This window comes from Tauraco erythrolophus, chromosome 17 (assembly GCF_009769465.1).
Source record: "Tauraco erythrolophus isolate bTauEry1 chromosome 17, bTauEry1.pri, whole genome shotgun sequence".
Taxonomy (NCBI): domain Eukaryota; kingdom Metazoa; phylum Chordata; class Aves; order Musophagiformes; family Musophagidae; genus Tauraco; species Tauraco erythrolophus.
The window spans coordinates 10,696,395-10,721,759 of record NC_141481.1 but is presented as its reverse complement, the minus strand read 5'-3'; the positions used below and the strand labels follow the sequence as shown (position 1 = coordinate 10,721,759).

The 25,365-nt window shown below is 36.6% G+C and overlaps 1 protein-coding gene across 1 annotated transcript in view; it reads right to left on the bottom strand.

Moving 5' to 3' along the window:
• SDK1 (sidekick cell adhesion molecule 1) overlaps nt 1–25,365 on the bottom strand; it is a 402,092-nt gene that overhangs the window by 260,153 nt on the left and 116,574 nt on the right. The window contains exons 2-4 of the mRNA XM_086622010.1: nt 24,678–24,837; nt 18,834–18,940; nt 14,867–15,014 (exon numbers count right to left, since the gene is read on the bottom strand). Coding sequence (XP_086478136.1) covers nt 14,867–15,014; nt 18,834–18,940; nt 24,678–24,837 — 415 coding nt within the window. The remainder of the gene's footprint in view (nt 1–14,866; nt 15,015–18,833; nt 18,941–24,677; nt 24,838–25,365) is intronic.

The window sequence follows — 25,365 nt, the reverse complement described above, 5'->3', positions numbered from 1 at the left end:
TTCCTTTCCAGCCATTTCATCTATCTAAATTCCTTGAGCCCAGGACAAGCTTCTTCCTATAGTGGAAGATGTTTGAACAAGTGGCCTACCCTGGCAACCCTGCGACCACAGGCTGAGACAAGGGAATGGCTGTGTCCACGTGCATCTGTAGGAGCCGTGGAGGAGACTGGCACAGGTGAAAGCCAGCTGCGGGTTTTTCTCACTGTCTTCCAACTTTAGGGGGACTTCACAGTGGGTATTTCTCCCATGTGACTTTGCTATGCCATTATTTTTTCTCCCATATTCTGTACGTAAATTTATTGATTTTTTTTTTTTATTTATTGTTGAAAACTGAAGAAGTTTCATGAAAAATGCCTTCAGAAGCTTAGATTAAAATGGCAGAAGCTAAAAACGTAACCCTAGCATAAAAGTCAGTGTGTGAGCAAAGTTAATAACACACTAGCCGTTTTTCAAGAATGGAAGCAATTCTTCATGGTCTTGCCACAGGAGATAAGCACAGTCACGGAATACTGACCTCTGACACCAATCTCATTGGGCCACCAAAGTCATTGCTAGTCTCAGCATGTGGCCATGTCCTACTGTTGAGGGATCTGGAAAGAAGACTATCTTTTGAAGAAACATATGGTTTATGACAGAAGTCAAGGTGTGTTTCCAGAGAGGTGAGCCGCTGTTGTAACACCTGCGATGAATTTCACTGTTCAGAAACCAGAACTAACGAGCAAATTTTGGTTCTGTGACTCTTATTGCTGCAACACTTCACATATGAGAACATTTTTCTGGAAGCTTCCAATTACCATGGAATTTTTCTTGGGGATTTTTTTTTTGTACCATTGATTAAAGATAATCACGAAAAGAAAACTATGGCTACTAATTGTTGAAGTTGTAAGGGAATATATTGAGATGATTATCGACTTAATGAAGCTGGCATTGAAATACATTTTCCTGATCTGCTTACTCTGTGTACTGTGACTTCTAAGTGGATAATATGCTGTGTTTTCACTCAGCCTCAGTAAATAACAGACTGATCTCTCTTGTTTGCAAATGACAGCAAACACAGTTCCAGGAAAAATAATAAAACAAACAAGCGCAACATGCAAGTATCAGCCATTTCAGTCGCAATGAAAATGAGCTTTAGAGAGAAATGCTTGTTTCAACATACTTAAGCTTGATGCCAATTTGTAATTAGAAATCCAGTTCTGAACTACTTACTAATAAAAAATAACACAGGGTGCAAATTTCATGTGAATGTCTTTTTTCAAAGATATATTTACAAAGCTAAGTTATATGCACTTTCTGAGGAAGAAAAACTAAAATGATCACTTAAAACAGTCCATTCTTCTTCTAATTTCAGTAAAGGATACTATCCTTGAAAAAGTTTTTCTATGCATTTTTTCTTGTTCTGTCTTTATTTACCATATGTATTGAGAACAAGCTTTTTCCACTAAACGAGCATAGAAGGAAAACTGGTTGGTTTTGACTTCCCACCACCACATCGAAATGAGATTACCTTGCAAAACTGTTTATTCAATTACACAATCCTTAACTGAAATATGTTTTTTAAATCTTCAAACAGAGATCAGATCCTATAAATATTTATGCAAATAAATGCAGTAAGTTCATCCAATGCTTAAAGAGAAGTACACGGCTTAGCACTGTTCCATCAAAACACTGTGCAGAGATCATGCCTGTATTACAGTAAGCAAAATGATTCGAGGACTCATTAAGTGCTCATGTCTCCCAAGAATACCAAAAGAATTTCCCTGAGAATCTGAGTTTTCACAATCATTAAAAAATGAAATTAACTTATACTACAGCTTTATCAATTTTGCTAAGTTGTATCAACAAAGGATGAAGGAGAACTACATGGTACTACTTTAGAACTTTCAAAAACCCTGGTATTAAAAAATTGCATTCTCATAGAATAAGATGCAAAATGATGAGACAGATCAGAATTTTGACTGAGGTAAAAATGAACATTACATACAAATGGTCGGTTCAAGAGTCTGGCAGAGTTAACTCTGGACAATCCTGATGATTCTATAATTGGCTGATGGTGAATGATTCAGTTGTGATATGGCAAAACTGCGAAGCACAAAGATATATTTATCTGCTCATGACAACTGAACAAGGAAGGATGAAAGAAAAAACGAATGTTAAATAATGTAAAATACTCTGGGGTTTTGGAAAGAATAACGTGAGCCATTCACATACCAAAATGGCTTAGAACAATTCTGGTATAAATTAGTAGGCAACTAAGTCTTTTTTTCTGATTTGTGCTATTTTGAGTTATTCTGGAAAGGTTTCCATTTTTACTCTCTCTAGTTGTATTGCCACTGATTCTTCTCAATACATTCTATTAAGTTAAAATGCCAATGATACCACAAAACCAAGACTGACTCAGAAGACCCGGGTTCTTCACTCACCCAGGACTCTGCGAAGGAGCACCTGGCTGCTATCGTGAGTCACGACATGGCTTGGGGAGGCAATATACTTTACTGCTCTAAAGACTGTTATTTCCCTACCTGAACATACTCCAGCCTCTGCGTACCTCTGCCCTGCACACCTTCCCCTCCAAACCACGGCTAGCATAGCAGAGGGTAAAATAATCCGTAATAGTTAAAACATTAAAGTACAAAGAGCTTCTTAAATGCGACTATATTAAAGGAGTAGGGAACTGTTGGAACGGAAAGTAAATGTCGATGTGAGAGGGTGCACCTTCAAATCTCAATCAATGCACCATACTTAAAAATGTAAATTTAAAAAACTTATTAAAATACTAGATTTTATATTAGCATTTATAAAGCACAAGCTCAGATTCCTTCTCATAATTCTAGTAAATCCCTTTTGCAGTTTAATAAAAGAAGATATTCAACATTTGCATGTGAGTAAAGACCCAATGGACTTTTTTTTTCATTAAGGTCTACATGTGAGTAAAAGATGCAACCCTTTAGAAAGTACTTTGATGTTATACAAAGGAAGGTTTTATTATTACATTATAGCAGAGGCATAAATGAAGTATTAGGTAATTCAAAAATTTAAACTATTAGCAAATCATCTGGCATCTAGCTGGGTACCTTAGATCTGTTGTCAAACTGTTTGACCATTTTAAACCATGCATATGCTCTTTATATTACACAAGCTACACATAAACCAAAGTGCAGCAAATAAAATGTGCCACCTTTGCTTTTGTTGTGAAACAATTTCTATTCTAATACAAACCTATCAAAAGAACAAAAAAGTACTGCATTTGATGAACATGCATATTTTGCTGTAGAAATGATTAAAATACACACCTACCAGTAACAGAATGTATTGGAACAGATTAAGTGAATGTCCCATTGGGTGCAGCAGGCTTCAGAGTAGATGACAGCAGTCTGGAGACCCCATGTTTCGTTACTATCTCCCAGCGAGAAAAAAAGAACTCTAAAAAGTGTTCCTCGATCAGAGATTTTCCTACCAATGAAGTAATTTTGCTTAAATAATTTAAAACATCAGGAATGACATTCAGATTCTTTATTCACCCAGTATTACCTCTATGTTTCATGAAAGCAAGGTATAGTTTATACACTAGTTTTTCCACTTCATGCCTGGTATTATTTTCCATTCTGGAATTGTTTCCTGAATACAAGTGGCTTCCCAAAGAGATGAGAAGATGACAACTGAAATTGTACCTTTATGAATCTTGATTAGTGAACCTTCAGCACCATAAAGTTTTTTATTTAGTGAAATTATCACTGACAGCGATGGATTAGAAGCTATCAGGCATTAAAATACTGAACCGCCACTTCTCTTTGTTTTACTGAAACAAGAAGATTTTGCTAACTCCCTGTTTTTATTAAATTATCAGTGACATGTTAGCTTATTTCTGGTACTGGAATTTTTAAATCCTCAACATACATTAAAGGCCTATTTACAAGATCTCTTCGAGGTACTTTCACTACTTCTGCTAAAAGGTTTCTTAAAGGTAAATTAATTCACTCTTCAAATAATACTGTTGAAACCATAGTTGGGTCCAGTCAAAACCAGATCTAGGACCCAGCAAAGCAGCTGCACAATATTCTCTGCTCACTGTCTTGCTATGTACCCTTAGCCATTACTAATCAGGTAATTATCATCCCCCCTGTTGCAGCATGTTTCTAACTACACGTCTGCATGCAGACAAATTCGCCTCTCTGAAAATATAGCTTGATTTGTTCATAATTACGCTAAATGTGAGTAATTATTGATACACAAGCTGACACAAAGATGTGAGAGCAGATAGTTAGTTTAGAAAGCAGGTTTTGTGGTAAATATTGCAACAGTGACTCACATGATGTAAGATCAGTTCCTGTGAAAGCACAGAGTACGTATAGAAACAAGAACTGAGAATTTTCAAGGCAGTTCCGCTAACCCCTGCACGCTCCAGATTTGGGGCAGAAAGAGTTTGTGATGAGGGATACAAAGATATAAAGACCAGCCAGGACAAGAATTAGCACTGGAGTACTTTTATTTTGGGATCATCCAACAAATCAAGGAACTGTGTCATTTTACCATGTCTTAAATGGCTGCCTTGCTTCTGAACCAAAATAATGACAAGCTATAAAAGTAATGGTTTTCATTCTAAAACAGTTGAAAGAAAAGAAAAAAAGCTGGGCAGATATGCATATTAATACTACATTCAATCAGTTGCCTGATTATTCTCTTTGATACTCAAATACTCCACACAAATCTACAGCAAAATGGCATATTGAAATCCACACTACTACTACTACTTACTAATTTTATAAACGGGTTATATAAATGATGGTGCTTATATGACTATCATTTTTCTCCGATTTGCCTCCTTTTCCTCGTCTCAGACAGCTGTCTGTGCTGGTGTACGGTCAGTGCAGACTCGATCCAGATTTCTGCCTCTCTTCCAGAACCAAGAGGTAACGCTTTCGTTACGCAGAGAGCACCAGGGAGCAGGATGGCCACATCTGGCCACGCTCACCAAGAGGACAGTAGAAGGGGCAGCAGCAGAGGAAGGGGACAGGGAGCAGCAGCAATGTCTGGGCAGGAATTGAGCAGCAAGTACTGGACCCCAGAGCTAGGGGGTCCTACAGAGAAGATGACAAAGAGGGTAGAGAAACTTTGGTAGAAGGTTTAGGAAAAGAAGATGAAATTGCTTGGGGGACATAAGGCAAGAGATTTGATAGACAATATTAATGGAAAGGTAACAAGGTGTCTAGGTGGAGAGGTGAGGAGAAGGAAATATGTCTGAGTTAGGAACAGCCTGAGAACCTGGCTGTGGATAACAGGAATGGCTGGGAGGCAGGAATTGGAGATAGAGATGTTTCATGGAGCTCTGAAATAGAAAGAATTAGAAGAATTTGAGCTCTGGAGCAGGAAGATAACCTGCAGACTTGCAGAAATAGTTGTTCTAGGGCAAAAGGTATGGAGGAAATGAGACTTTGGAGAGCAGAAACTCTGGGATAAGATTAACAAGGGACAATAATACTGTACCTGACACCCTTAAAAGTGGGAGCCTCCACCAATCTTTTGCCATCTCAAGGCAGGACATATTCCCATTCTTTTTTATCACAGTCCTATTTAGAAGAATAGTAAGGACACTTGATGGAAACGTCCAATATTGACTGCATAAACTCTCCATAATACTGAGATTATTGACATTTTCTCTCTTCTTGATCATAACATTTCTGCTAAGTTGTGAAAAATATGAATAAAAATATAAATAAATTAAAATGAAACGTACATAGAATTTTAGAAGTGTATTATGAGGTTGTTGCTGTAATATCTGTTGGGTAAACAGAAAATGCAGCTGTCTAACAACAGCCATTGAAATTTATAAGTATCCCAATAAAGCCGGCTTCTTGTTGCTGCTAAGGCTGGTTTCAGTTCCCATGGAAACAGATGATGGATTGCCAAAAATGAGATTTGATGTTTTAAAATAATCAGTGATTTTAACTAGTGATTATTATGAAACTATTGGACTCTTCTTCCAGTGAAGAGGTATTATGCTGGGAGTAGGAAAAGAACACATGGCAGCTGGCAGACAGCAAGAGAGTTGTTAAAATTCTTGCAAATGGTGTTGGCTGCTGAATGACAAGAGCAAATGCATTTTCTTGAGAAATCATCCAGCAAAACCTAGCAAAACTCTATTGTAAAAAGTAAATAGCCTTTGACTTTTTTGAGAAAAATACATAAAATGTTGTTGTACAGATCTTAGCTTCAGTGCTTTCAAGTGCTTTTCCTAAATAAGGTCTCCTTTATACCTCTATTTTGAGAATTCAAGTAGCCAGGAACATACAAGCTAGAAATTGCTAGATATTTCTTCCCCTGCTTTTTGAGCTACAGATTTATTTGTCAATTACACACGAGGTTCCAATCCTACAAATAAACCACTACAAACAAAGACAAAATGTTGGCAATGTTTTCCGGTGGCTGGTGGATAGGTCCAGAGGGGATTTATGTCTGGGAGGGGTCAGGGTTTTAGTGGGAGTTTGGATTGAGATGATCAGTAAGATTTTGGCAGAAGAAATTGCAGAAGAGTGAGGCAGCTCACGGAACTGGTGTGGGAGTTTCTTGGACCTTCTGGGGAGACTGGCTTTTCTTCCTATGGGGCTTCACAATAAGCTGGTGACACGAGCATGGGTCACACTCTCAGGACACTGGCACTCCCTCTGCCATGTGAGGGAAAACTGAAAACTGCCACTCCCAGACCACCCTTCTCTTCTCCTAGGATTTGCGACCATTTCCACGGGCCATGCCATCTTCCAAGTTCTCTCTGTCTTTTCCTTCCTCCGTCAGGGTTGAACACCACAATCCATCTCTCTCCCAGTATCCACAGACTTCTCACATGCACCTGTCTTGACACAACTACGGGTTTCTTCACTTCTGTGCTGACAGCATGAATCAGCCAGGTGGAAGGGGAAGAGAGGCAAAGACTTTCTCCAGCATTTCCCTTTTTTATCCTTTCCCATTACCGCTGCCATGATGAAGAGTAGGCTGATCTATTCTACTTTTTCTCCACTCTAGTGACAGGAGTTTAGGGGAAAAAGCAAAGAGAATAAAGCTGAGCAAGCAAGCGATGACTGTGGTCACCCCAACAAACAGATGCCTTGTTTGTCTAAGTCTAGAATTGGTCCTGACATGTAAAACAACAGATTTGTGTAATACATAAAAATAGCCACAGGCGTATATTAAGAAATAAAAGATAGTGCTAACATGCAGCAGACAAATAGATTTCATGTGAATATTGGCAGTGTGACTGTTTTTTCTCACTTCTAATTGCAAGATGTCTTCACGAAGTTTTACCAGAGCCAAAAATCACCCCTCTCATACAGATCAGATAGATCCATGAAACCTCAGACAGGGCATTTACAACTTATTTAAATTCTTTTGGAATCTGTTAGATGAAGGCCAAACACAAACCAGCTAAAGATTCCACTCACAACTAAGGATCAAGAGATAAGCCATAGGCAGGCTGCCAGCTTCTTCCTTTCTCTGCAGCATTAATTACAGTAAAGTCTGCTTCACATTTGCTTCCATGTACCAAATTCTTTAAATTCAAGCTGAACACTGTTAACAAAGTAGACTTGATGCAAATCAACCACAAAAGCCACAATACATCCCCAGAGTGCGAAGTTCTGTGGGTTTTTTTCTTCCTGAATCACACAACGGTTTTCAATATGAAAGTAAATCTGCCAAAACTATAGGCTTTTAGAATTATTCTACATAAATCTGAATTATAAAATTACAAATTTATATGTCTTAACATCTTTGTACACTGGATAAAAAAATCTACTAGAATCATCAGGAAAGACACCATTTGTCTATTTCTGCATGGAAAGAAAATAATAATTGTTTTTAGTACCAGAAGTACTGACAGACATATTTTACTTCAGTCAGTTTTGATTAATAAAAGTTAATTGGTAAACATAAGACATTACCTTCTGCTGTATTTGATAAGTCACAAGCATTTTCCATCTATTTCCATAAAAATAGAGATATGTGAGGGGTCATAGGAGATAAATTGTTCCCAGGGATTTGTGAACAATTGCCACTTTTAAGAACAAAGTAATAGTTTTATTTTGCATATTTGCTCTTAAGAATGACTGCAGCACTTTTAAATATTCTTACCTTGGCTGCATATTAAAATATTTCTGTTTACAGACAGAGTAGTTCAAAGATGGACGGAAAAATGTTTTTCCACAAAAGCACGTCAGTTGTTAAAGGATTATATTCTTGATTTGTCCCTAGTACCATAATTAGTTCTGATTAAGAAATGCAGCAGATGCAAGAAGTGAACCTCAAAGGAGAATGACAATGAGTCTTCATATTTACCCACCTCTGAATTGGATACAATTTTTAAAAAATAGTGTATAGTTCACTTTCAAAGAGTAATGCTATTAACACTTTTTTTTGTAGTCCATATTTTCTCTCCCAAAGTACATTTGTCCCCAGAAAGCAACAAATTCATAAATCAATTTCTACTGCAAGCTGTAATAACTAAATCACACTTAGAGCAAAAAGGTTTCCTTCTAGTGACACTTCCATTCCCTTTGTTTTACAAATTCCAAACCTATGATTAATAAATGTAGTGGCACATAAAATGATTTTGTTCTTTAAATGCAATCATCTTAAGAAAAACAATATCCAACAGTTAGATTTTCCTCTTAGACAGTGATCTTTAAAGTTTTATTGAAATTTACAGCTGTTCAAGATTGTGCTGAAAGATATTTTTAGCAGTTGAGGCCCATTAAAATACAATATTAGCTCCCAAGCATCCACTCTTTTTCTAGAAAAAAAAAAAGGATTTTACAGTGCTAGCGTACCAGCAGCAACTTCGCCTGACTTATGAAAAAAACATATATTAAAAAACCCTCTGTGGTTTGTGATCCAAACTTGTAATGAAACATATTGGTCAAATCCCAAAACGTGTCTCGCATCTCATCAGTCGGAGTGCTTCTTTTGGGAAGAATCCACTTCCGAATGAGCCTTGCTAAAAGGCGTGTTCTTCAGCAGCAATTTTTTTTTCTACTGTCCCTCTTCCACCCTGTGATGGGCTGTGTTGCTTCTACACACTCTGCATTCAGCACACACATGGTCCCCAAATATGACTCAATCTTCCTCTCCCTTCATCTAAACAACACATGAGATTTCACCCTAAAAGTTGAGAGGTCTGAATAAATTAATTGTTGAAGCATATGTTTAAAACTTGTGGCAAACAAATTATGAGCAGAGAGAAAAACAGTGAGGTTGAACCTGGACAAATCAAACAGCTTTAGAAAATAATCCTGGGATTTGCGTACCCTGAGGTGTTACTGTTTTCCTCTACTGAACACAGTAGACAATAATACACAAAGCAGTGGACTGACAGCATCCAGGACTACTCAAACTGAGTACTTGAAGAGATGATGGGAGATTTCCCTACAGTCTTTCATATGCGAATGGCCCTTGGGGATAACAGCAAAAGTTTATGTAACATGATTGCTAGTGCTGCCAGATCCTTCAAACTGAAATTACTCAATGCAGAAGTTTGGTTAAATAAAAGAATAACAGGGTACTAATGAATTTCAGTTCAAGGAAATAATTTAATTCTACAAAATATTCTTCTTCTTCAGGTACTGACTTTAAAATTGATGTGGAGCTTGTAAAAGGTATGGACAGACAAAACCAGCTAATAGTTTTTTTGTCATGCATCTCGCTGCTCAGAGGTGTCACTCCACTTCGGAATGTTAGCAAACTTGAGAGATCTGCAAACTTTTTTTCAAAAAGTATTGCTCAGCTAATACACTGCAGAGTTGACAGTCTCTGAATTTATTGTTCACTAATGCTAATCATCACAATTTTAATTAAAGTATTATCCAGCGTATGTGAAAAGTAATTATGTGCAACTAATGTAAGTCGTATGACAGGCTAGTATTTCTAGATAAACGTGTTGCTGGCACTAGAACTGCTCATATAACACGAAGTGGTATTTGTTTTAAAGTGAAAAATGTATACACGGCACATTAAGTGAGTTGCCATCATCAAAGCAAAACCTAATATAATGCTAATATTAGCCAAAAATCTGATGTATTATTCCTAGATATTTTTTCTCATCTTTTAGCACCTATTTAGCTACAGTCACTTTTTTTTTTTAGACTGTCATTAATATAGTTACAATTTTACCTCAACAAATTGCTAGTAAATCTACACCAGCTTTGCTTATCTGCAAGGCATTATGAGTATTCAAAACCCCAGCAAGTCATATTTGACAGTTGCTTGTGTCTAACGTATTTTCATTTCACAATCTGTCAGCACGTTTCATCTCTGTAAGAGTTAGTAACGACCACACACATTCAAATGCACAATGAATTGCCTTTACTGCAAAAAATAGATATTAAACTCATGTATACCTAAAGGCAAGGCAATTCATCTTCCCTGTCTAGTGGAATGAAGTGCATTTGTCAAGTGTTTTGGTTCCTTAACAGTTAACTAAGTGCCAAACTGTCCACCCAGCTGAAAGGGACACCCCAGGAGTGCCCTTATATGCCAAAAAGGAACTTTCCTTTTTTGTGTCAGACATAATTCCACTGAAAAAAGACATGAGTTAATATTCATCTAAGTGCAGCTTACTAGGGGAAAAATATCATTTCACTGTAAGGAAGTTACTGAAGACAGTAATCCCACCTTCATAGTAGAAGTTTCCTTCTTAAAGAAGAAACCAGCCATAAACAAATTAATGGCTAGAGTGAACCTTTTCAGTCGAAAAAGTCCTTCACTTAGAAAAAGGTAAAAAAAAAAATCCTCTAAGAGTACTAATTCCTCAATACCACAACTGAAAGGCAATTGTAGACCTCGATGGTGTAACTACCCTTTGCGCCTCTCCAAGGTACTGTACGTGCCTCGTGTGAAGAAAGTCAAATATGCTCTGCTTTTAAGTCTGATGCAGTACACTCAAGCACGGCAAGATGAAGACTTGACATCTCAAGAGTAGTAATTTCTTTTGATGTAGTTACCTTTAGAGAGGCTATTGTTTTCTGCAGGATGTGAGAAGAAACAGGCAAAATGATCCCATCAGTCAAGACCTTGGATAACAGTGCAGTTATAATTCACGTTACTCTACTGGTATATTTGGAAACCATTAATCCGTCTAGGTGTAACACGAAGTCTTTTCTAAAAAACTATTTGGGAAATTTTCAGGTAAGATAATAACAAAAAGCATCCCAAATTCTAATTCCTCTCCTTGCTTATTTTCCCTCGGTATTGATCTTTTGGTCTTCTCTTTGATTCTCCACTTTATACTTTTCTAGCATGTACACAGCTTCTTCCTTCTGATGATTTGGAAACGCATCTTCAAAATACCAAGCTGGAGCTTTGGTGACATAAAAGCCAAAATGAGTACACACGCGCACTGTACTAAGGAGAGGAGAAGAAAATTTTAGGACTTAAATTTTTAAACATGCACCATCATGTCGCACTAGCTCTGCTGCAGATTTGTTAGTTGCCTTCAGTCAGAAACTATAACAACAACCCCACGAGTATATTCAGGCCATTTGCTTCACATTCATACATTATACAGGGGTTTGTTGACTTTACATGCCCACTCATTTAGGAGGAACTTGTCATGTTATTCTTGGTTTTATCTGGGGGCTTTAACAAAATACTATGGCACCAACACCACCAAAATGGGAATTAATACATAGTTATTTGCTGCAAAATTCCACCATGAGTTATACTACCAGTTAAATTAAAGAGAATATGTAGTTTGAAAAAAATTGCCTATGTCTCAAAGAAAACTTTCACCCAGAAAATATCAGAGCCAGGCACGCTCACAGAGTAGGATTACCATTCTGACTAAAAAAACATGAAACCTAACCTATACACTGAAACTTTTTTTTTTTTTTTTACCCCCAGTCTAAACAATTATCACTTTTCAGCCTAATGACCAGTAAGAGAAACAGGAAACTACAGGTTTGTTACACCTGGTCATCAGAATTCAGGAATATCTGCTCCGGTGAGACCCCCACCCAGAGTACTGTGTCTTATCTGACATATTGTAAAGTATCTTTAAAATAATACATATGGTGATACCAGAATTTTTTGACAATTCAGCAATTCTGTTATCTTAGCTCCCTCGCTAAGAAACACTACTACTGGAATCCCGAATAGCTGGCAGAACCCCTTCCCATAAACGTCCTAAATATGGGCAAACAGTGAAAGGGAAAGACATCAGCATTCACTACCTTAAACCTGCTAGGCAAACCCTACTGCAGAGCCAATTAAATGACGTTCCTTGAAAGACCTTAAGAATTATTTTTTTTCTCAAAACTATTCCTTACTTTTGATCTTTCCTATTTCTCACATAAGGACAACTCAGCACACTCTCTGTTTCCATATCAGTGAAAGGAATTCATTCTAGTGGTGCCAGTAGCCCTGGGTAAATAAGCATCAGGATCATAATTACGGCATAAAAACGGTGCCGTGTTAAGTATGTGTACACTAAGGCTTTTGCATGAGTAAGAGTTAACTTGACCAACTATTTAAATGAATTGTTTACTTAAAAGTGGCTACTGATAAAATATTGGGCAATGCCAACTTCATCTGTATTCAACAGGTACTGATGAGAAATTACTGGGTACCATAACCACTGCTACTGCCCTCCTTTTTAGCACTGCTCATTTCCTCAGCCTGCACACGCTGCACGGCACTATTAGCAATCATTGTTACAGCTGACACACTAGCTGATTGATTTGGCCAAATCATTGTAAGCTTGTTTAAGAGGATTAAAAAAGCTTTCTATTGATTTAGCAATATAAGGTACTTTTAATCAGTTTAAAGAGCATCCATACAAGGTGGTTGCATCAATTTAACTGATCAGTTTAGCAGGTGATCCAGTTAGATTGAGGCATCTGTCTAACTGGATCATCTGCTAAACTGATCAGTTAAATTGATACACCTCTTTGTGTACGGAAAACATGATGTTAAATGCATGAACTGCTCCACAGATAAGAAACAGAGTTCCCATAAGATATTTTTACATTTCTCACAGTTTTATGCATCCTCTCCTGTATTTTTAGGGTTGCCATATTTACTTCCAGAATTTCACAGAGAGCAATATGCAAGTGGATGCTATATGGCTTTTCTTTGAGGGAGCAGCAGACCTACTGCACAGAGTGCACTGATGACTGGTATGTGTACCATAAATCTGTCACTTCCTGAACTTATCAGGCTTACCATTCCATATATATCAAACTTCCAAGGAGGTTCACTCTTTCAGCATGTGTACTTCTACTGCAAAAGTTTTCAAACGCAGACCAGACAAATGTCCTCAAATTCCTTTCAGATAAAATTTCTGACCAGGGAAATAAAATATATGTGGAAGCCTTTAGGTATATTTGACCCCTACTGAAGAGCAGAGTTTTGCAGTTTTCTCATTTGTAAGCATTACTACAGTGCTATGAATTACAAGTGATTTTTCCCTAACAATCCCAACAGGATAGAAGTAAGAGTAAAGCACAGCGTATGAATATTAGGATTTTATATTAATGAATACAATTGCAATTTTCCGAAACTGTAAGAGAACTCACACAAATCTCATTTTCAGACACTACATGCTTGCCTAGGTTGCCCTGTTCCGTTCCCCAGTAATAGTCCTCAAGAAATTGTCTGACACCTCGATAAGAAGTCTTTTCCACCACCTGCAAATTTTTGATTTGTGCATTCTCAGCATCGACAAAAGAAAATTTGTAATGTGGCAGGAGTGGAGGGAGTAGATTCTTAATGGTTAATAACTCAGGATTCGTCACTTAGCTCTCTTCAAGAGATTGCCCAGAAACCCATTGTTTCATCTTCCAGCTTGTTTCCCACCAAATTACTATTAAATTATTCATAAATTATTACACAGTTGCTTCACATTCCTGCAATACTAATTTTAACAGTTTCAAAGAGCCTGTAATACTAGCTTTCAGGTTTAAAACAATGCACATTAGCAGCAGTAAAATATACAGTATGGATTAATAAAATTAAAATCCAAGAAGAGTTTTCTCTTTCTAATATAAACTCTAAAGACTCACCATCCCTTCTGGAACTTAGCAATATCCCATTACCATCAGTTGCTAGCACATTTATGCCTTTGAACGCATGAAAATATAATACACAGATAAAAATAACCACCAACATTCCTGGCATTTCAACAGTTTCCTAATAAATCAGGCAAGCAAAAAAGATTTTATCTACATTTTTTTAATGTTACAGCTAACCCCTTCAGCCTCTAAATAAAACGGTGCCGGTAAAAAACACAGGATGGCTTCATAACTGTTTCAGGAAAGGATAAATGAGCACACCTTGAGATAATAACTAATCAAAGTGCAAGTACTGTGCCATTAGTGGGTGAGCTGCTAATTTGTCGAAAAGTAATAAAACTCTCAATGTAGGCTAAAAAGGTAAGGGAAAAATAAGCAATATTTAGAACTTTATCAAGAGGAAAATAGTACTAAGCATAACTCCATGCAAAAAAAAAAAATCAGACTTATATATTAAAAAGGAAAAATCCCAGTATTCATTAAGTTAGTCCACTCAAGTAAACGTAACTGAGAGATCAGCATTTACTTTTCCAAAATACATCATGAAAATGAATAGCGTGAAGGAAGTGCAGACATTCTGCGTATCTACTCCCTTATGCTGCACCAGGACCATTAAAATCACATGAATTATTTTGTCAAACTGCTTAGGAAGTTCAGAGATGGTCTTAAAATAATCATTTATCTCAAACTTACTATGAACAAGGCTACTTTATTCTCTTTAAACCTTAATTAGTGTACTTAAAATGTAAGTTGCGTTATCAAATGCAATTCATCATATTTTAGAGTGGGGTATTTTGAGCTTTAAATTGACTTACATTCTGCTGCTTGGTATAATCTTGTGCCCGTCTCTAAACCATGTCACTTGTGGTCTTGGATAGCTGAGTATGTGTGGGAAGTTTAGGACTGCAGCTTGTCCTTCGGTCACTGTTTTTCTCTGGTTTGTGTCCATGAAATTCTCCATGTCTGCAAAGAAAAAATTATACTAAGAGTCCTGGAAGTTGTTGTCTCTCTCCCCATTTCTTTTCAGCGGACAGAGAAATAACTCTGCTTTACAATAGTCACTGGCATTGCTATAATTAGTCCATATGACACTACAGATCACGAGAGTGTGACGATTAATATAGATTTGGATAAACACAAGGCATGGCCAAGCGTTGCTACTGCACACAAGTGCATCAGCAGCACTACTGCATGGCCTCAGTGGTCTTCTGCAATAACTGACTATTTTTAACTGAAAGGGATATTTTAATGGAGATTTGGTTTGTTTTGTTGTTTTTTTTAGATAAATCCTTGCACAATATAAAATGAATACCTGTACAATGCAGAGGAATGCAAATGGTATATATAATTTTATCATTTTTATCCTTTTATCCACAGCTGCACAAGTAGACAAGCAGCTGTATCACTTGTAGTCAAACCAATGTATAGTCAGACCTATACCAGTAAGCCATTACACGCAAAAGGATGCCAAAATAACAAGGCTACAGTCATGTTGGCAGCTATTAGTTCTTCTGGCACGATGCTATCATCTAAATAGTGCATCGAGACCTGTGACATTCACAAAGGCATCAGTAGTATTAAAGAGCAGCTTTTAACAGAAATTTTAATGGAAGAAAGAAAAGTACAGTTGCAGAATTGTCTCTGAAGGTTTTATTTCAGACAAGTTCACATATCTATGGAGTCCTTGTAAAAATTCAGTGAACATTTTCTTCTTGTTTTTCTTTTGCCTTTTGTATCCCATTCCTATCCATTAAAATAAACAGGGCTGTAGGCTCCTACTTACTCAACCTCCAAAGAATTTCTATACGTTTTAATTTACTGTAAGCCAAGAAACTGACACACACAAAACCCTTCTGTTTTTTCCTGCAACTGAATTAATTTTTTGGGGTTGTTTTTTTTGTTTGTTTTTTTTTTTTTTTTAAGGACCACAGGGTTCTTTACAAGTTCTCTGCTGCAAAGAGGAATGCAAAGGACATTGAAACACAGAAGACTACTGTCAGGTCTGTGGATAGCAGGAGATGAGAAGAGACAGAACAAGAGCAAAATTAAAAACACATGGTATTCTAAAGAAGCTTTAATCATCTTTGTGATTTTCAAGTTATTTATTCAGTCATAATCAGCATTGTACTTCCTCTGTTGCTCCATATTTCTTACAACTGTAATCAGATCATCTACTTGAAAAGAAGTTTCAAACCGCGTAGGTGGATCTAATTAACTTCACTGTCATATGATTATTTTAGTCTTCACAATCCAAGAGTTTTTGAGCCCATTCTGTAATTAAGATTTACTCAGCAGTTTTCTCACAAATATCTGTTCCCATTCAGTTAAATAATATGTGAGCATGTGTTGAGAACATTTTTTTAAATTATTTAACAAGTTCCCTGCTACTTTGGAGATCTAGGACACGGAAAACACCTCAGATCTTCCTCAGTGCACATTATAATTGTGCCTTTCAATTTTTCACTAGAGATCTTGAGTTTACGTGTAATGGGAAGCATCCTCTGTCCAGTGGCAAAAATAGTTCATTTCTGGTGAACTCTTCTGAGTGAAACATCTAACATACAGTTCCCCATAACTCTTGATGACTGGATGAGATTACTTTAGTAACTCCTTGGAATGTTGTATCCCGATATGTTTTCAAGAATAATCAAAAAGTAAAATATGGTAAAATAACAGGTACTTCACAGCTTAAATCAATTAATCTAGATCGAAAAAGTTAAAATACAGAAAACAATCACATGGTACCAGTAGATACGCTGGGTAGAGGAGAAGAGGATATTTAAAACTCATAGAACAATTTCATCTGCAGGAATAGAGTGAAAGATTGACTGATGAGTTTCACTATAGGAGCCATACATGTCACTATAGGTTCAAGACCAAAGGTCTCCCAAGTCATCTAAGATCTGCTTTTCTTTGTCTCAATGCCTTTATCAGTGAAAATAAATACATAAATAAGTAGTCAGCTCAATTCAGACAGAGAAGTCTTAAGAGAGAGCATTTTAGCCTTGTTCAGCAATGCAGAACTACATAATAAATGGGGGAAAAAACAAAACTGAAGAAAAGTAAACAATTACACTTCTTTCTCTCGCAAGAACAACCAAATGCACACACAAAAAAGCCTGGAGAAACAAAACACTTCACTGCAAATCTTTCCCTCATTCAGAGGGGAATAAAGCTGTCTTTTCAGGAGTATCAAGGTAAAGTATTCCTGCGCCTCCTTCTCACTACCATTCCCACAAGTACTTCCTCCAGGATTGCTCCCTCCACTACGCCAGTACAGCTGCCTGTACAGCTGTGGAGGGAATTGGGCAGGAGGGGAAAAGAACTCTTTTGACAAACCCTACAAAATAACTGTTGGGGTTCTTTTTAATTTTGGAGGAGTTTCCTAGTCTGCAGCTGTACAAACAAGTTTTCCTGCTGAGCCTAAAGGGATAGCGTGCGACATTGCAATACAAGAGTGGGAACCATTAGTGGGACGGAAGAGAAAATGGGCAGGTTTCTCTGGTACTGCTACCAAAGCCTTCGTCCCCCGAAACCACACCTGGAGATGCAATTCCAGAGGCATCCAGGCTAATCTAATGGCTCACTGCTGCTGAACAAGCAGCATCTCACCCTCACTTTCTCCTGCTCCATCTTCCCCTTCTAACCTTGTCGGAGGTCCCCTCACCCCTCAGCTACACTCTCTCGCACCAGCTTTCACCAGATCCTCTGTGACCTGACGTAATTCACTAGAAGAGAAGAAGAATATTCCCAAAGGTGCTCGCAGGGGTCTGACACATGTCAGAGTGGCACAAGATCACTAGGAAGAGTATCCAGCAGGAGCAAAAGGGCTGGCAGAAGGCAGGGAAGGAAATCCCCATTTTAGCAGCAGTATAGTTTTATGTAAGCTCCCAGCATCTCTGGAACAATACCACTGAGATTAAAACATCAAATTACTGCTATTACTGACATCACAGATATAGTAACATAATTTACTGTAATACAGTAAAGTGGTGAACACGATACCAAAACTTACACAGTATCGTTTGCAACTGTATTTATCATAAAACACAGGAAATTACATGGAATTTCCCTCATGACACAGTGATTAATTGAAATCAGTTCCTTGGAATTGGGCTTCTAACAAATAATTCAATTTATCCAAATTCTACTTATCAAGTGACATTTACTACTACTGAATTTCCAGTTATTGACCCTGAGGAAGAGAAATTTCATCCACGTATCAGATTTCTTACTCACAGTATACAAGTTTATCTTTTTTTATTTTTTAATGTTTTTACTTAGAAAAAAGAACAAGGCTGAATTTTGTTATTATTTCCATGCAAATTATTTGGAGTATATTTTCTATAAATTAACTGAAAAAAAAGAAAATTAGAGTTAAGTTTTCTTCCAGATACCCTCTGCTGTCCTCTGGGCTTTTTTTTTTTTTTGGTAGTTTTTTTGATTGATTGTTTCTTTTGCGCTATATGGGCTTTCTTAATCCCTGCATATTCAGGGAAAGGTATAATAGTTTTCTCATGCTACAGCTATCTCCAAATGATCTCATTTTGATGGCTTTGAATGGCTCAAAGCTTGCTCTAAAGATTTAATGTTGCACCACTTTGAACTGTTTCCCAGAAGACTAGAGTAAGCGTGAAACTTCTTGTGATGCAACAATTTTAAAATTTATTAAATACTATATGTAATAACTTTTCAGACTAGCAAATGTTATTGGCATATTGTGTTTTTACCCACAAAAAGAATCAGCTAATGAATCTCAGAGTAACTTCCATTCAAACATACATGCCACTTGAACTTCAGATCTTCTTTGCAGCAACGCCCCCATCCTGTTCCGTACGACACACTGATAAAAACCAGCGTCAGACCTCCGCAAAGCTGGGATGATGTACCTACAAGACAAAATGCAGAATTAGAGCACACTTCTTCCTAAAGGCAGATCAGTGTTATGTGGCATTTCTGATTTCTCCTCTAATGTTTTACACAGTCTCAAATGCTGACTGTATTTTTTCTAACAAACTGCATTCTCACATAATCTCTGGTCTTGGCTACAATATTGTCTGTACTATATAGAAGAAAAAAAATACTTGAAGTGCATAAGACATCTTTCAGTCTTAAGATCTATATTTGATAAACACTAATTAGTTCTCCACAAATTCTCTTGAAATATAAACTTAAAAGTTTTCCTTAGTTTTATCTGCCCTCACTCATGAAGCAAAGATGCCTGGCAAATTGTTCAGATGTGGCACAAGAAGACTGCAACCTAATTGTAGAAATTAGGAAGACTTGCAAGAAACATCAAAGCTTTCCAACGAAAAAGGGATGGTTACTACACTGTGTGACCACTGTAACTCAGAGAAATATTGGAAAAGACACAGTGTACTGTACATTGTATTTGTTCTGCCCTTCACTGTGCTGAAAAAGTCACTCAGTCCACTAATTCTCACCTTCCTTATTCAACTATATCTGATTACTCAACATGAAAATGAGCTGATAGGCATAGTTTTAATGTGAATAAAACACATGAATAATAGAGATAATCCCGCATTAAATAAACATTAATCAAAGTGCATATTCCCCCAGTCACCTTCTGGAGATATTATGGTAGGATTAATGAAAGTCTTTATGAAAAGATAAGGAAAAATAAACCTGCTGAATTCTAATCTTCGAAATTTAATTCCACTAAAAGAAAGCATCTCTTCTCCTACTCGCATCTACTACACACACCCACAGACAGAGCTTAATATCTGAACAGGATCAGACAGCATAAAAACAAAGGAGGTAAAAGAAATCTAGTTTCAGTGATAAATGAAGACTATAATCACCTCATTATAATTACAATCAAATACACTACAGCAAATAGGTCAGACAACAAAATACAGTGAATTAAAACAGAGCCCAACACCATGGGCAAATTTGAGCAATCTACTGTGATTCCCAGGAGACCCTGGCTTCCCAACTAGGCGAGCTGTAGGCATTTGTGTTGTCTGTCTGCCTGTGTGCCTAAGCTGACTCCTCCTGACCTCCTTTGGGGCAAACAGCACATTTTCTCCAGTGATTATGAAAATTCGTACTGGGAAGATAAAGATGACTCAAAACAGTGCTCTGTTTGGCAGTAGTGAACCCAACAATCAGCACACAAATACTTGCTGGCCAGTGACTCTGCAACTCTGAATTAGCCATGTTGCCTCTTGCCTGATAAGTATGCCACAGGAAACAGAGTGAGAAAAGAGCTGAAAATACAAGGCATAGGACAGAAATCAATAGGACATAAGGCTTCCTTAGTTCCTTACAGACTAATTTTCTTCTCTGTCGGGCAGATGATTGTTGCAAAACATCGTTAAAAAAATAAATATAAAAATTAAAGATTCTGACAGATAAATATTGATAATTCCTTTTTACAGTTCATTTTACCAAATAGTTTATAGCTTAACAAGCCTTTCTTCCTCCCATAAAGATTTAGTATTGTACTCAGCTAACATTTATTCCTCCGCTTGTCTATTAAACAGAGCCAAAACTAAAGGCTTCTTTGTTTGCTGTTCATCTCTACAGAGACAGTAACACAGAGTGAGTTTTTCTACCACTAGGACAAAAGAAATCAATTAGATCAGAAGTGTCCTACTTTGGTATTCTTTTCTGACTTAATAATGTTTCGGCAGGAAACAGTCTTAATATGTTGGGTGCCTGAAGAAAAGAAAATATTTTAAAAGTTTACAATGAAAATCCTGTCTTCCTTGGAAATTTCAAGGCAGCCTGAGTTGGCTTCTCAGCGGGCCCTACTGGGTAACACTGTGTAGATAAGGCAAGTAAAATTAGAGGAATTAAATAACAAAAGTTAAAAAAAGAGGACAGAATATATGTTTCCATTATTTGAGACTAACATGACAATTAAAAACCTGGGCAAGAGATAAATCGATATTAATGGAATTTCTAATTCTGTGTTTACAATTCTAAACAGTCTTTATGCACCTGATATGTCTGATTATTTTTTTTTTAATATACTTTTCTGTTAACAGTCCAATACTGCTTTTTGTGCTATGCTTTCACGATTCTACTTATTTTCTGATAGGCAAGAAAAGATACAAACAGTGCTTTCTAAATGCAAAATAAGACTTTCTTCCACTGAATGAATTTATTTCAAAGATTAATTTTTTACAGTGATAAGACATAATTTTGCTTTAATTTTGTCTACACTAACTTTTAAGACAGGAGATCTTCCCATTGTAGAGATGCCAGGAGGCTACTTAAGGTTTCTGGGGATTTGTGCAAGTATTCTAGAAAGTCAGACCAGACAGTTTTTCTGGTTTAAATGGTACAGCCAACCAGAAACTGGCTGTTTAGGAAGTTTCCATAGAAAGATGTAAATTGACAATCATAAAAGAAAGCTTCAAGGGAAGTCTTCCAGGGCACAACATGCTCCATCACCAGGATTGCAATGAGTTACAGCTCAAGGATGAAGCGGTATCAAACACCTAGGGAGAAATGCTAGTTAATGGTTTCTTAAAGCTTCCCAACGTTTCATTCCTAATTTCAAATCTACACTCTCATTTTAATTTTAAATATTCTAAGAGTTAAAAGTGAACCTATAGGCTACAGGCTTTTAATAGCCATAGTTGTGAAGACAGAATTAAAACCAAATGTATTTTATTAGATAGTTATATAGCTTATTATCTATCAAAAGCATCATTATCTAAATTATCTAGGCATCAACTGAGGTAACTGTTTTATACAGAATAAAATTAAAACGTGCCCAATGTTAAAAACACAAATGTAATAATCAGATACTTTGAAGCAGTTTGGGAGGAAAGCCTACTGCTGCTTAGAAATAACCTTAATTTCTTTAATTCAAAGAAATTAACATCATCAGGCCACAAAAGCAAATATTGAAGGCACATCTGGTTCAGAACTTCATTCAAAAGAAAAAAAAAAAAAGAGAGAAAAAAGTCACTTCCTGAACTTTTAAGACTCTTAACTTATAGACATAACCAAAACCACTACTGCAGTCAGCAATATTGATTTGTTTTCATTACGTGTATCTCAGATCAGAGAGAATTTATAAGGTTGTTTTATAAATTCTTAATACAAACTAGTGTATGCACAGTCACTACAAAAGCCAGGCTGTGCACATAATCGGCCTCGTTATACAAAGAAAAGCTGTTCATTCAGGGTCACTGATGTCAAAATGCAAAGGCTCCAATTAGTTCTTTACTCACTTGGTGTGTTAAAATAAGCCTTGAATATTTTCAGCCTGTTACAACATAGACATTACTTTAACTGAGACACACTAAGTAATATCAATTACCAAAAAATCTTTGATTGATGATTCAAATTGCAGCAGAAGTCACTTACACAGGAAAGATTCAGGCATTTAAACACAGTATGTACCCAAGAGAACTGCAGAGCAAACTATTACGGGGTCAAAGTTTAAATTTTGCAACTGAAATTTTTATGTCTAAGCATACCTTTCCCTTGCTTTCATTCATCCTAATGCACCTATACCATATAATCCTTTTCAGAAGCTTAAAGCTTTGCATTTCTAAAGAATCAAAAACCTGTTTGGCTTATCTCTGACTGTGGTATAGTAATGGTAGTAGTAGGGCTGCAACTACTCAACTCATGTTTTCTACCAACGTTATTTTATTATTACAAACCAGCAGTTTCCTATCTTTTTCATCACCTCTGCAGCAGATGTTTTAATTAGAAATAGAAATAAGAATATAAAAAATGCAAAATTCATAAATATAGCTTGTATCATGACCTGATGTTCACTACATTATATCAAGTCCAATGATAAGAAACAAGATAATGTATACAGACACGTATACATACAGCTTGAGAAAGGTGTGCCAACACACTGATTCTAACTTTCCTGCTGTGCATCCTGCAATACACAGTAAAATCACAATTTCGCATTAGGATGTGCACTTATTTAAGAAATACCATGGCATTCTAATCTTAGTTTCAAAATGTCACACATTCTTATTCAGGTTTCTCCTAGTATCATGAAATGTAAGTCTCTCAGTGACTAGCACAGCTACAAAGCTTGAGTTCTCACCTTTGCTTTTTCTTCGTTCTATGTTCATTTGTTTTGTCCTTCCACACAATTTCTTTGTCTTACTTTCTGAGTATCTTACATGGTTAAGAGCTGTTGTCAGCTCCTTCTACTAAGAAAGTACAATAGGCTCTGCTGTTGTTGATCAAAACAAGTGGTATTTACACCAAGTGATGCTCAAAACTTCTGTGATTAATTGTGCTATTAGAGATTTTTTTTTATTTTCTAGAAAGTATTCACAAAACTCTTCTATAAATTGAGCAACACTCCATCATGTGGGTGTGACTCATTTTGAGATACGAGCATATCTCAAGGCTTGTAAACAACAACCATTATTAGATGCAATTACCCAGGACAAAGCGGTCTCAACTAAATCAAAAGTCTTGGATTTCTAGGAAAGTTCCTATAGAACTAAATGTTTGACTGGAAACACAGTTGCTAAATACTTGATGTTCTAAATGACCCACAAGGGTTTTAAAACACTAATGAAGGATTTTTTTTTTTCTCTCCATACTGTTCTGTAAATGTAAATAATATGGAAAATAGATAATGTTAGGTTACAGTTTTGAAAACCTTTGAGAAAAGTAATTATGGACTAACTCGTGTAACAATATAGAACTTTATATAATTATCTGCATTTTTATGCTAGTCTATACTGCAATTTCTGTCCATAGTGATGGAGCACAACTTTTCCCTGCCTTAAGCAATGTAATTACAAAAGCACTGTATTTAGCTTCGTTTGCTAAAGACACAAGTGCTCTGTTTGTTACATACTCACCCCTTATAACTTCTGAATTCACCAGGTAATTTCAACAAAATTTGAAAGCAACAAATAAGTTGCATAAACATTAAACTTCTATACGGTTATAGAAATTGCCAGTTGCATAGAAGAGATCCAGTTAATGCTCCCATTAAAGAAAAGCAGGCAAAACTTGGCTGGTTTACACTTTGATATTTGGCCAGCCATCTGCTGCCTATCAGCAAAAACGTAGCTCTGATTAGCCACAGTATGGTTTTTCTCTTGCTTGATGGAATGTCTTGCAAAATGGGGAGGGACTCAGTGAGGTCCTGGGAGCAAAGCGCATCATCATAGAAGTTTGTTAAACTGTTATTAATATTTGCATTCTCAGAAGTAAAACGAAAAGTTTCATACACGATTTAAGATAGATCACATTCTTCTAGATCTTATTGAAAAGAATAATCCCATGGAGCTTAGCTTTGTTCAGGATGAGTAGCACATCATACGTAACATTTAGTTAAGGAATATGTCTGATATTTATTACAGATACATGTAAGGTTAATTCTCCAGGAAAAAACATTTTTGGTACTTCAAAATTCTATGTTAGGACCTTTGTTTTGAAATGTGAAATAATCATTTTCAGCAAAGGAGATTCTCTCGTAGAGATCTTATTTGTTTACAAAAAAACCAGTTGTCTTTCATGATCAAAAAACATTGCCAACATATCAGTATCTACAAAGCTTTGAGTTATTGGGGATTTTTGGGGAGGGGTGCTCGTTTTGTGGGTTTTTTTTTTTCAATTACACTTAGAGAAGGCTATTATATAGCTTTTACTTACTTATATTCACTGGAGTAGGTGGTTATTTCACTGTCATTGTGTAACCACTTAAATTCCAAGGGCCAGCTGCCCTCAGCAAGACATGTAAGTACGAGTCGATTTCCTTCCAAGTGGATCTGGGGCAAGCCTGGTTCAGTTTTGAAGTATGGTGCAACATCATCTGAAATACAGAGAGAAAATGGGTTTGTAAGCTACTTAAGCAGGTATAGTACAAGCCACTGATATTTAGCTTATTCCTTCTCAAAATGGCCATCGTAAAACAAGAGACAATGTGATCCAGTAGTTATATTCATAACTAATCATTATCTTCAGAGGCAGAATTCACAAGACCTTGATAACCTTCCTCCTTGATACTTATTTAGGCGAGAAGCACCCACTCAGATAAGAAGCTTTCGTCCATGTTTACTGTTTATACATGAGAATTTCAGCATTGTCTGCTGTGGCAGGCAGTGAACAGCCCTGTTGGCTTCCTCCTCCCCCCCACCATGAGGATTAAATCCACTCAAAGCTTTTTTTTTTTACTTCTTGAATGGAAACTAGAAGAGTAATCTTGGATGGAAATTATTATCACAGCAGGACAAGTGTCAGGATAAATGAAGAATTTTGATAGGAAAAAAGTTTAAAAAAAAAACCACTTCACAAAATCACAAGATTAATGTGTTTTTCAATGTTATTGCCAACCAAAATG